Consider the following 11,739-nt stretch of genomic DNA (forward strand, 5'->3'; position numbering starts at 1 on the left):
AAATGGGGCTCAAAAAAATGTAGTGACGTTTTACCAATAAATACCACTATAGATAGACCTATTGCGACGTTTTTTCAAAAAAACACCACTATTATTGTGGCTTTATTGATAAAACGCCATTATAGATGGATTTATTGCGGCGTTTGTTAAGAAAACGCCACTATTATTGCCCCGAAATCGAATATATCTAGAAAATAGGACCCCTTTATACGAATTTGTACAAGGCCCCCGAAAACCCTGCCACGGCCTGATCACACGTCTTCAAGTTAAATTTAAAGATTCTACGACTGCATGGTATCTTTAGGCAAATGAAGAAGACCACACAACTATATGACGTCTTCAGACAAATGAAAATAACTTTTAAGAGTGTACGCAGACCAATAAAAAATCTTAATTAAAAAAATAATATGGTGAATATATGGGAAAGAAAAATTATTTTTCCCACAACTTGTATGGCGAAGAAGCCCGAAATATTCATGCGGTTGGGTGGCGGGCTGGAGTTGTTGACATCAGTGTGTGTCTGTGTGTGTGTGTCCTCCTCAATGCTTTAATTATTTGTATATACGTGCTTATGTTTATCTATTTTGACACGTGCAGAGAAAGCAAGGGATTTATGGTGATCAATCCACAAAACGTATAAACTATGGCTCCTCTTTTGATAAAGACGATATCCTTGGACCGTAATATGAAATTACCGCGGTCTCCAGATTCGGTGACGTCAGATATCTCAATGCCACCTATCACACCTAGATTACTCTTTTTAAACAAGACAACTCCTTCGAAATAAGCTTTTCAAAATAAGAACAGTTTGTAAGTAGCCTCTATAAATATAGTTGTTTAAATTCAGTATCTAAAAAAAAGTATTAAAATAAATTAAAAAATTATAACTATAATGTTTACAATGATTACGATAATATTTATTTATCAATCTCACATAATTTATATTAACTTTAATTAATCGAGATTCTAAATCAATCTCACATAATTTATTTATTTATTTATTATCAAAAGAAAGTAATATATTTATTATGAGAAATTTTCTTATTATTGTTATTGTTATTATTATTAAGACTCTACAAGGAAGATAACACTATCATATGACCTTTCAAGTGGAAAACATGTGTCTAATTAAGACAATATTTGGAGAGTGAGGATAACCATAAAGAAAATGAGTCAAAGTAATTGAAAATATGCGTGTTTTTTTTGTTATTATATGGATGATCACTTATATTTGTATTTTTTCCACTTTTGATCACTTATATTTGTGTTTTGTCCACTTTTGATCACTGATTTCGAAAAAAAACATAAGATATGACCACTTTCATTTTTATTTAATTAAGATGTAGTCATCACGAGTTAACTGCTGTTAACAATTAACATGATATGTATCGTGATAGTTGATATAATCACACATTTGGTCTATGTTATTTAAACATTCTCTCAATTTAGACACATTTTTAAATAAATTTTAAAATAAAAAATATTTTTAAATGAAAAAAAATGTTTTTAAGTTAAGCTAATAATAAAATATATTTAATCATTTAATATAAAATATTTTTAAGTTAATAATATTATATATATATAGAATATTATGAATTTAAGCATTTATACTCTAAGATACAAAATATATACAACATGTTGTCTACTTTAAACCAAGCATGGTCTTGGCATGACACGTTGCATGACATGCGACATCATTCGATTGGATGATTAAATTTATTTTAATTTATTAAAAGCATGACTAAATTGAGAGAATATGTAAATAATATGGACCAAATGTGTGATTATATCAAAATATTTAATTGTTGTTAACGACAGTTAAATCAGGGTGATCGCATCTTAATTAAATAAAAACGAAAGTGACTATATCTTATGTTTTCTAAAATAAATGATCAGAAATGGACAAAACACAAACATAAATGACCATCCTTGTAGTTAACCCCTTTTTCTATGAGTTGGGCTTCCCTTTAGAATAAATTTGAATTGGATCGTGGAATGGCCGGTTTGAGTATTTAATAAATATTATTAGTATTGGGCTAGGGTACCTGACCCCAAAATAAAGGTGACATCAATGGGCCGGTTTGAGTATTTAATGAATACTATTAGTATTGGGCTGGGTAGCCTAATGGGCCAAAAAGACCCATTTTTGTTCAGGCAGATTTGAGCCCAAAACAGATTGTATTAACGTAGCCCAATTACAACTCAACTGTAATTTTAAATTTAAACGCATATTTAATTTTGAATATTCGGTCCTAATTAATCTAAAATTTGAAAGACACATAACATGAGTTTTTATTATTTTGCGGATTAAAGCACATGTGACGATGATAAATAGTGACTACGATAACTGATAAACTGTTATGGAGACACGAACACACTTGGGATCAAGAACACTTGTCATTGTGCTGAACGTGTTAAATCCTGTCAAAATCTGATGGGCAACGACTAGCTAATATGTTAAACACTTACAATTACTAAGATCACTGTCGAAAGGGATGTGCTTTGATGTTTGGGGAACTCTTTGTTTTAATTTTTAAACGATTTTGCAATCAACACTTACATTCTAAACATACTTTGAAACTTGATAATGACATTTGAGCTTTGCTCTCAAAAGAAAAGAAGACGCAATCTTTATTGTACAGCTTCAACTTTCTTCGTTAATTGGGAACAATCGGAATCTTTTTCATTTCACGATAACAGGGCAGGGTGACCATTTTCGCACACCACTTCCAATTCATCATCATCATCCTTTCATATCCGTTGCTTGGGAGGGGGAAATACTTTCAAGGGTGCGCTGAAAAGAATGCCAAGAGCCCCACCAGCGGCGCATTGATGTACGTTGTGGGCTCCGACTCTTGAAAATAAGGTCTCGAATCCGGGAAAGCATCCGACGTTAGGTCCACCCACCACTGCTCCCACCAATAAATTCGGGTTCGGGTTTGGAGTCAAGAAGTATCCAGATCCCGCTTTACAGCCGATGCGAGCAGGGTGAGCCGCCACGGAAGGCAACGAGCTGCCCCTGTGATGGATCCTCCGAGGGAAGCGTGAACCGTACCCTACCATGAAGGACATCCCTAGTGGATTATCTCCCAGAATGTAGTTCACCTAACATTCCCACAATTATCATCAATTATTAACTCTATAGTGATCACGCAAATCAAACATTCATGGGTGACACACAGAATATTTATCATAAAGAAAAACCTAGCCGTTGAATTTGTCTGGTTTGGGATATGGTCCCCTTGATTAATATAAAAACAAAACAAGAATGTAATAACCGATGATATTACCTGGCGTTTAGCCAACTGTTTGAGGAGGGCAGGGGAGGCAGATCTTTCACCACATGGCACCACCTTCTTAGAGTGGCTTAGATAATTAGAATAGGCTAGCAGTAGGAAAGACAGTGACGTTACATGCTGCATGTTACTTCCCCCAGGTTTGAAGATCAGCCCACCTTTTTCATCAAAAAAAAAAAAAGAGGGGGGGGAGGGGAGGGTTAGTTTCTTTATTCAGAAAAACACCTGGATTAAGAAATTGCTTAGCAGGTAATTAAAAATCAAATCATTTGCCATCCAACGCTTAATGTGCATAGAAAGAAACTATTTTTTTTACCGGGAGAGTATTGAACTTGAGGATGAGAAACTCCAGGCAATAATGAACAGATGAAACCATCAGCATTTTGCTTGAAAGACTCGAAATATTCAGCTTTTCCCATCAGCACTTCCTGCATCATAGGTAATGGTAATTACATCAACAACTTGAACCCAAAAATTCAGGATTCGTGCACTTATTAGGAAGCGAATTAAATTCAAGAATACGATGAAACCATGTAAGCTATGTACATATACATATAGGAATCCTCATCAACTTTCAAGAAAAATATCAGAGATAATGTGGTTAGTATTGTAGGGAGCCGTCGCCCCAGACTTTAGGCACATGCATGTACCAGTAGTTTACTGATTGTGGACCCACTGAGAAGAAACAGATCTCTAAAACTAAGATGCCACCTCCAATTCGGCACAAGCTTCGGTTTATAATTGAAGGCAGTCCATCAAAAATACAGATTTATGTTTATTTTTTTAGTAATTAAAGAGAATGTCCAGATTGGGTTTGTCAAAGCATAAATGATACTTGCTTATCAACATGTGCATTAATCATACACCCTTTTCCTCCCCCCCATCTAGCTGTACGGTCATTTCTTGTATAATTTTTTATGTTAGAAAGTATGGCAATCTAACTAGTAACTTGTCTTTGGTTTAAAAAAACTGGGAAAATAAGATCCAACCTTTTCTTTCTCGTGACTATGATAATATAAGTCAAAGATTTGACAGCTCTGCAAACTGTTTTCAGTTGCCCTACAAGTATTTAAGAAAAGGGATCTATACTAATGGGGTTGGAAAATTAGGAAGAAGACGAGGCCCGCCAAGAGAAAATGATCAAAAGTTATTCCCCAGCCACGTGACACTGAGCCAGATTTTCTACATATTTTGCTTGGAAGAAAATAATACTTAATATTCCTACATTCCCCAACAAAGAACACAGGACAAGAAGAATAAGAACACTGCACTAGAGAAACGTTATAATAGTAAACAAACCAAACAAAAAGTGATAAGCACAGAAGCATATGTAATCCGGGGATAATTAAAACATAAACAGATAATAATCCGGGGATTAATTATACCTTGGAAATGAGGACGTTAATCCCAGCATGCTTGTTGTCCCAACCAAACTCATTAATGGTATCACCGGCTCTCAAGACGACCTCGTTTTTCACTATGTATTCTCGGAATCCGCGCCTCCTTGAAGCCTTGTGCAACCAAGCAGCTGCCCAAAGCAATTCGTCCTAAAAAAACATATATATATTTTTAGTATATTGCCATATATCATAATCCAACGGTTCATATTAACTGAGAAAAAGAAGATCAATGTGACCTGATAGCCATTCACGTCGCAGTAAAAAGGGCAAACTGCAGCGTGCAGGCTGCTGCTATAGGCACCCCGGTGCTGGTCAGCAAAGTTGAACACCTGCAGTAAAATTCCATTTTCATTTTTCACCCGCCTAACGGTCATTTCTCCAGCATAGTTTTACCATAAAACACTATAAATATAAATTCAAAATGCCACCAAAATTGTACTCTGCATTATTCTTACAGCATCAACTAAAATTTACTTTTCACTATCTCCACCAAACAAATTACTATTCATTCATTAATCACTAACAATTCGAATATTTAACTTTGAAATAATTACTACAAAAGGTGAAAAAAATACGTTCTCGGCCCGTGATTCCAGGGTACATTACCAACTTACAATACGGAGAGGTAAAAAATACTCGTTTTGACGGCAACAAGGTTAAAAGAACTTGATTTTTACTGTTGAGTCTTCTAAACTTAACAATTATAGTAAAAGTAATAAAATATAGGGTAAACTACTCATTTAGTAACTAAAGTTTTACGTTTGGTACGTTTTAATATCTAAACTTTTAATTTTTTCAAAACCGTACCTAAAGTTTACTTTTTGTTTCACTTTAGTACTCCACCATTAAAATTTAGGTACTAAAATGAAACAAAAAGTTAACAGCAAGGTACTAAAGTGAAACAAAAAGTTAAAATGAAACAAAAACTAAATTTTTGGTCCAATTTTGTAAAAATTGAAAGTTCAGGTACTAAAACGTACCAAAAGTGAAAATTTAGGTACTAAATGCGTAGTTTACCCTAAAATATATAGTCGTTATGGTGAGTGACAGTGACGTACCCTGACGGCTCGATTGAGGAGCAACCTGGAGTAAGCGGGGTCACGTGACCTGAACACAATGGAAGCAGCTGCCAATGCAGCGGCGGTTTCGCCGGCCACATCCGAGCCAGGATGCGCATTGTCGATTTTGTACACCGTACGTAGCGTGTCCATATCCTCCGGCCTCTCCCAGCAGTTATGATCCGAGTACGCATCTCCGACTTGTACGTACACCACTCCGGGCTTCGACGTTGCTTTCAACAGATAATCCGTCGACCACTTCACGGCTTTAACGGCGTTCCTTAACTCCGGCCCCATGTTTCTCCCGAAATCTATGACACTCCAAGCTAACATTGTGGTCGTAAACGCCATTGGGAAACCGAACTTCACGTTATCTCCGGCGTCGTAGTAGCCTCCAGTTAAGTCCACCTGAAAAAATATCAAACGCCATTAACGATTTAACTAGACATTGTCAAAAATGAAAATGTACAATGTCGGAAATGAACACGTACGCCGGCAGCAGAGCCGTCGCGCAATGCCGAGTTGCGGCGCCATTTGATGCGTTGATCCGGTGGAAGTCTGCCGGATCGTTGGCCCTCGAAAAAGAGAATGCTCTTACGGAGGGCATCGCGGTAGTCGTGGCCGGCCACTATTGGAGCAGCAAAGAGTAGCAAAGCAAACGAAACGACGAGAGCCGCCGGGAAAATCAACGGAACCGAGAACGATTTTCGTGCCATTAGTTACTTCTTTACACACACACAACTAATTCAGCTAAGGAAAGAGTCTGGCCAACGTGGTTTTTTTATACTACTAAAATGTGTCATTGGATACCAGAGAGCAGACCATTGGGGATGTGCCACTTGGAGAGAATAATGGAGGCACATGCGAACACCGCCTTATTAATGGTTGACACGTGGAAAGAGGTAAGATATGTGGGCCTACTGATGGAAAGATCAACGGCATGAAAACGGAGACACGGCGACGGGGCATTGTGGAACGTGGGATGGATTGACAAATACGATGATTTGGGCATGTGAGTTACGGTTGGCCGCCCGCAGCGGCAGGCAGTTAGCAAAGGTGTGATAACAAATAATAAAATAAACAAATTTTAGTCAAGTGATAAAGTACTTTATATTAATAAATTTTTGTTTTAAATAATTTATATCCATTAATTAAAATTTAATTTGATTTTAAAAACAATTAAGTATATATATGGAAACTATTTATAAATAAGAGTTACATTCATTTATTGCAAAAATATAAGAAAGAATTAGGTGGCGGTGACGGTGCACTAAGATTCTGTGCATCTATAATACTATGTTGTTGTAATAATACTTGGACGTTATAGAGGTGGGGGAAACGTGTGACAATTTGATAGCTAATATATGATTTGGACCTCTAAATTCAACGTATCAAAATGATAAATATATTTCCCTGATAGATTTTTATATCTATAAAAATACCAGTAGAACTTTGTTTCATCTCCCTGATAGATTTTTATACATATTGGTTGATACAAAAATATATAAATAAAATTTTAAAGTGGACACCGTTAGTAAAATAAATAATTAATCGAAGAAAATTCTGATTTCAGAGTGTACACAAAAGATTTCAGGATAAGTATCATCAATAAAATAATAACTAATCAAAAAAAAATAGATTTTAGAATAGACACGTTCACATACTTACGAAGTTGTGGCTCCGTCACTGTAAAAATATAAAGCATAGTATTATTAGCTTTTAGAACATAGACGAAAGCATATATATATTTCCATAACTAGTCCTCGATTCAACCCAAAGGACAAGCATGGTGAGATTATGTCTGCTTAAAGATATTCTTAAATCTTGGTGAAATCGCAATCATTTTTACCATTAGTTAATCTTAATTCCACCCGCTAATTCAGAACCAATCTTGTCACTGATGGCAAAACTTTGGGGCATCAAAATCGACCAAGTGCCGTGAAAAAGCTTGTCAAACTACCAATAATGGCAACAGTCGAGGGGCCAACAGGGAGAAAAGCCAATAATGAAGGCACTTGAACTCGGAAAAAGAGAAAAACAAAGGGCTATGGGGAAAGAGAATTTTTGTAATCAGTGAGGCCATGTGCCTCTCATCTATAGTTTTCGTTCCAAAATAAAACATGATGTGGGGGACCTCTTTCGTTTTCTCGATGACGTTTTCCATCTTTTAAGCCTCTACCAAGATAAGAAGACATGGGATCAGTATAGGGATGGCAACGAGGGATCAGTATAGGGATGGCAACGGATCGAATTAAGCTCATGATTTTGATCAATCAATTTAATTTGAAAATATGTATTTTTTATTTGAATTCAACTCGACCTCAAAATTATATATCATTCATCTGATTTAATCTGATCTTAAAATATACATAATTCTCTCGATTCCGACTTAACTCAATTTTTTTAAAGTATAAAGTCATGGGTGATCATTGGTCCGATGCTTTGGGCAAAACCAATTCCAGGGTGTGACGGGTAATTCAACCCGATGGTATAAAATAAGAACTTAATTAAATAATAATAATATTTTAAAGAAATTATATTATTATCACTGGGTCAAATCGAGTCGGTCAGAATTTTTTCACCCTCCACCCGAACCCGATTTAACCCCTTAAAAAATCCAACCCGACCCAACTTGAATATGATTTTTTTATTAAAAAAATCTAACCCTATCGGATTGGATTAGATCAAAACCTGATGATTTCAAGTTAAAATGTTATCCCTAAACTAATTTGAACAAACGAGGGCTATAAAAACGTGATCGATTAATTTGGCTAAAATTAAATAATTAATATTTAATTTATTTCATATATTATAATTTATATGTTATAGTTACTTTTATAATATTATATATTTAAATGATGTTTCACATAGATTGATTGTTTGTGTTTTATAGAATTTGTTCATGATTCATATTGTTTTTATTAAGTTCTTTTTTCTTCTCGGTTTCACTATATATTTCGCCTTGCTCATTGGGTAAAGGAACACTGGCCTTCAATCTTGGAATATGCAAATATAATTATCATCAATATCTTCATATAAAGCCTGAATCATCATAACATCTATGAGTAGAGTTGTTTAGTCTTTGAATTTTGTAAATTTTTTATTTTAGTCCTTTAATTTTGTTTTTAATCTACATTAGCCCATGAACTTAATAACTTCTCTCTCATCTTAATGTTTTTATGATGTGACACTATGACTATGCCACATTGTTATTGTACTGTATCATGAAACTATTAAAAATAAATTAAAAATTCAAATTCAAGACTTCGGTGGTTAAAGTTAAAGGATAAATGTTATTCATAGAGGTTCCTTGTTCGAGCACTAGTGATTGCATGATATTTATGTATTCATTGTCAAATTATTGAGAGCCTTTAAACCATATACTACTACTCTTAACTTCCCTAGATTAATAAAAATAAATAAAAATAAGGTAAGTACGTTTGACCTGTTAGTCAAGCTGCTCATCTTTGTTCCCTCATGTTTCTTTAGGTCATGAGTTCTACACCATTAGGAGTACTCCCTTTTTTCCCCTCCATCACTAGATAGGATTAGGATTTGATTTAAAACTCGTCAAAAAAAATTAATAAAAGAATTGTACAGAGTAAATTTAAAAAATTATGGACTTTAGGCCCAAAAAGTCGAAATGGAGAGATGTGAATTGGAAATGGTCTCTAATGTGCAGTAAACCAAGCCCATTAAAGAAATTTTATTTATAGTCCTATGTGCTAACCCTTAATGGCTTTGGGCTTTAAAGTTAGAATTTTCAGCCATTCAGCTGGTTTGGATAATTATAATAGTAATATGGGGTAAGTTACAATTAAATGAGAAATTATAATTTTATCATTTAATTAGTTTTTAAATATTTAGAGTGATTATAAGAGATTATTTGTTTTAAAAAAATAGCTATTAATAACGCAAACACAATATTTGATAGATCACTTTTATCGTGATAACACTTATACCACTGAAATCACTCAATAGATTATAGCATATCAACTATTTTTTTTGTCTCCAGTTTTAAGGTTTTACCCTGATTAATATGATCAACCTGGGTCGTATACCTAACTTTGGTGGGTGAATCTCCCGACAAAAATTTTCTGCATACAAAGACTTAAACTTAAATATTGAGTAAACGATATCAAATTACTGACCACTTTCTTTTGATTTCTATTAGCAAAGGTTTTATTCCCTCATTCACGGAGTCAAATCCTCCCGGGTCCTTTTTAAGACAGTGATGTAGTGGGCCACAATTTTGTAATAACATCATCCAACATAGATAAAACACGATCAGTATTTATAATACCAAGAAATTAGTGTGGCCAAAGGCTCCCTATTTCTTTTGATTCACTTACAAAGCTAGAACATTTATGTTCCCCAAAAGAAAGGGTCATAAACGTCAGCTTAATAGATTCAATTGCGACGATGGGTCCGTAAAATCACATCAACTGCCTTTTTTTTCTTTTTTGAAAATGAATTGAAAATGTTCCTATAAAATATAAAATTATATCTTTAACACCTAACGATATATAGTTTGTCTGTGCCAAAAAAACAACTTCCTACTTGGTCCTTAGTCGCTTTGTATAATAAAACTCTCTTTGGCGTGTGGTGGGAAGCAATGTAATTGAAAATGCTTAATCATTTCACATGTTAGGTCTCTAGCCCTAGCACCAATGAGAATTTATAGCTTGGTGAGACTGGGCACATACTCACCCTGAAATCTAAATTTTCTTCGATTAATTATTTATTTTATTGATGGTGTCCTCTCTAAAATCTGAGTTTTTCCGATTAATTACTTAAAATCTGTTTAGTTTTAGAAAATATCGGTCATTTTCATTTTCTTAGAGAATAGAAAATATTGAAGAAATTGTGTTTGATTATAAAATGATTTCTAGAAAAAAAAAATAAAAATAAGTAAAAATATGAAAACATAAAAAAGATGTTTTCAATATTTTCGTTAAAATTATTTTTGAAAAATTGAAAAATAAGGAAACATAATATCTAGTTTTTTTAACTTGACTTACACAAGTTTAAATCATTATAAAAATATTTTTTTATTTAATGATATTTGAAACCCTCAAACTTTTATAAAAAATCAGTATAGTCCCTAAACTTTTGTTTACACTCAATGTAGTCCTTAAATTAATTTTTTTAATAATTTAATTTTGTAGTATTTTTATATTTAATGTATTGAATATCTTAATAATTGTTTGAATTCTATATTTTTAATCTAAATAAATTTTTAATTTTTTTAAATTAAATAAGTCCTCAAACTTTTTAACAATCAATTAAGTCCATCTACCACATCATCGTCCATCGAGTACTGCCACAACAATATCGTGAACTGTCACATCAAAATTGTAGATTGCCATGTAAGTTTATGAACTATCGTGCAAGCATTGTGACTGTCAACGTGTGATTCCTCAATTTAAAGGGTTAGATTAATTTCCCCCAAGTTTAAGGATCATATTTGGTGAAAAAACGTTGAGGGATTATAGATGTTGAATAAACCCTCTTATAGCTACTGCTTTAACAGGCTTTTGAAACTAAGATCTGAGGCCATTCCAATTCTTAATTTAGGATTTTCTTATTCTAAAAGCATTTGGGAAGAGTTACGTATCAAGCATGGAAAAATATTCTGGCACAAGATTGTCTGGTACCCCTTCATATTCCCAAATTTAGCATTATTACTTGGCTTGCAGTCTTGGATCGTCTTCCTACTAGAGAAAGACTTACTCGTATGGGAATTACAAACGTTGGCTCTTGCATCTTATGCAATGATGGCATTGAAACGAGGAATCATTTGTTTGCTGAATGTCCTATGGTTGCTGCTCATTGGAATATAATTCTAAATCTTTCTCTTTTGGATAAGCCTCATATGTCTTGGGATTCTTTTCTTGCTTGGGCATCTTCGACTTGGAAAGGAAAATATCTCCTTACAACCATATTGAAGATTGCCTGGTGCTCATTCATTTACTACGTTTGGGA

At 34.0% G+C, this 11,739-nt stretch overlaps 1 protein-coding gene across 1 annotated transcript; it reads right to left on the minus strand.

Annotated features, from left to right (window-relative positions):
* Positions 1–2,557: 2,557 nt before the first annotated feature.
* LOC120211498 (endoglucanase 8-like) lies at positions 2,558–6,478 on the minus strand. The gene is given in 8 exon segments (XM_039210027.1): positions 2,558–2,895; positions 2,897–3,105; positions 3,291–3,454; positions 3,613–3,724; positions 4,682–4,843; positions 4,933–5,025; positions 5,755–6,162; positions 6,246–6,478. Coding segments are annotated over 8 exon segments (1,485 nt in total). The 5' UTR covers positions 6,471–6,478; the 3' UTR covers positions 2,558–2,783.
* Between the last annotated feature and the right edge of the window lie 5,261 nt (positions 6,479–11,739).

The sequence above is a fragment of the Hibiscus syriacus genome, unplaced genomic scaffold (genome assembly GCF_006381635.1).
Source record: "Hibiscus syriacus cultivar Baekdansim isolate YM2019G1 unplaced genomic scaffold, ASM638163v2 tig00109972_pilon, whole genome shotgun sequence".
Taxonomy (NCBI): Eukaryota; Viridiplantae; Streptophyta; class Magnoliopsida; order Malvales; family Malvaceae; genus Hibiscus; species Hibiscus syriacus.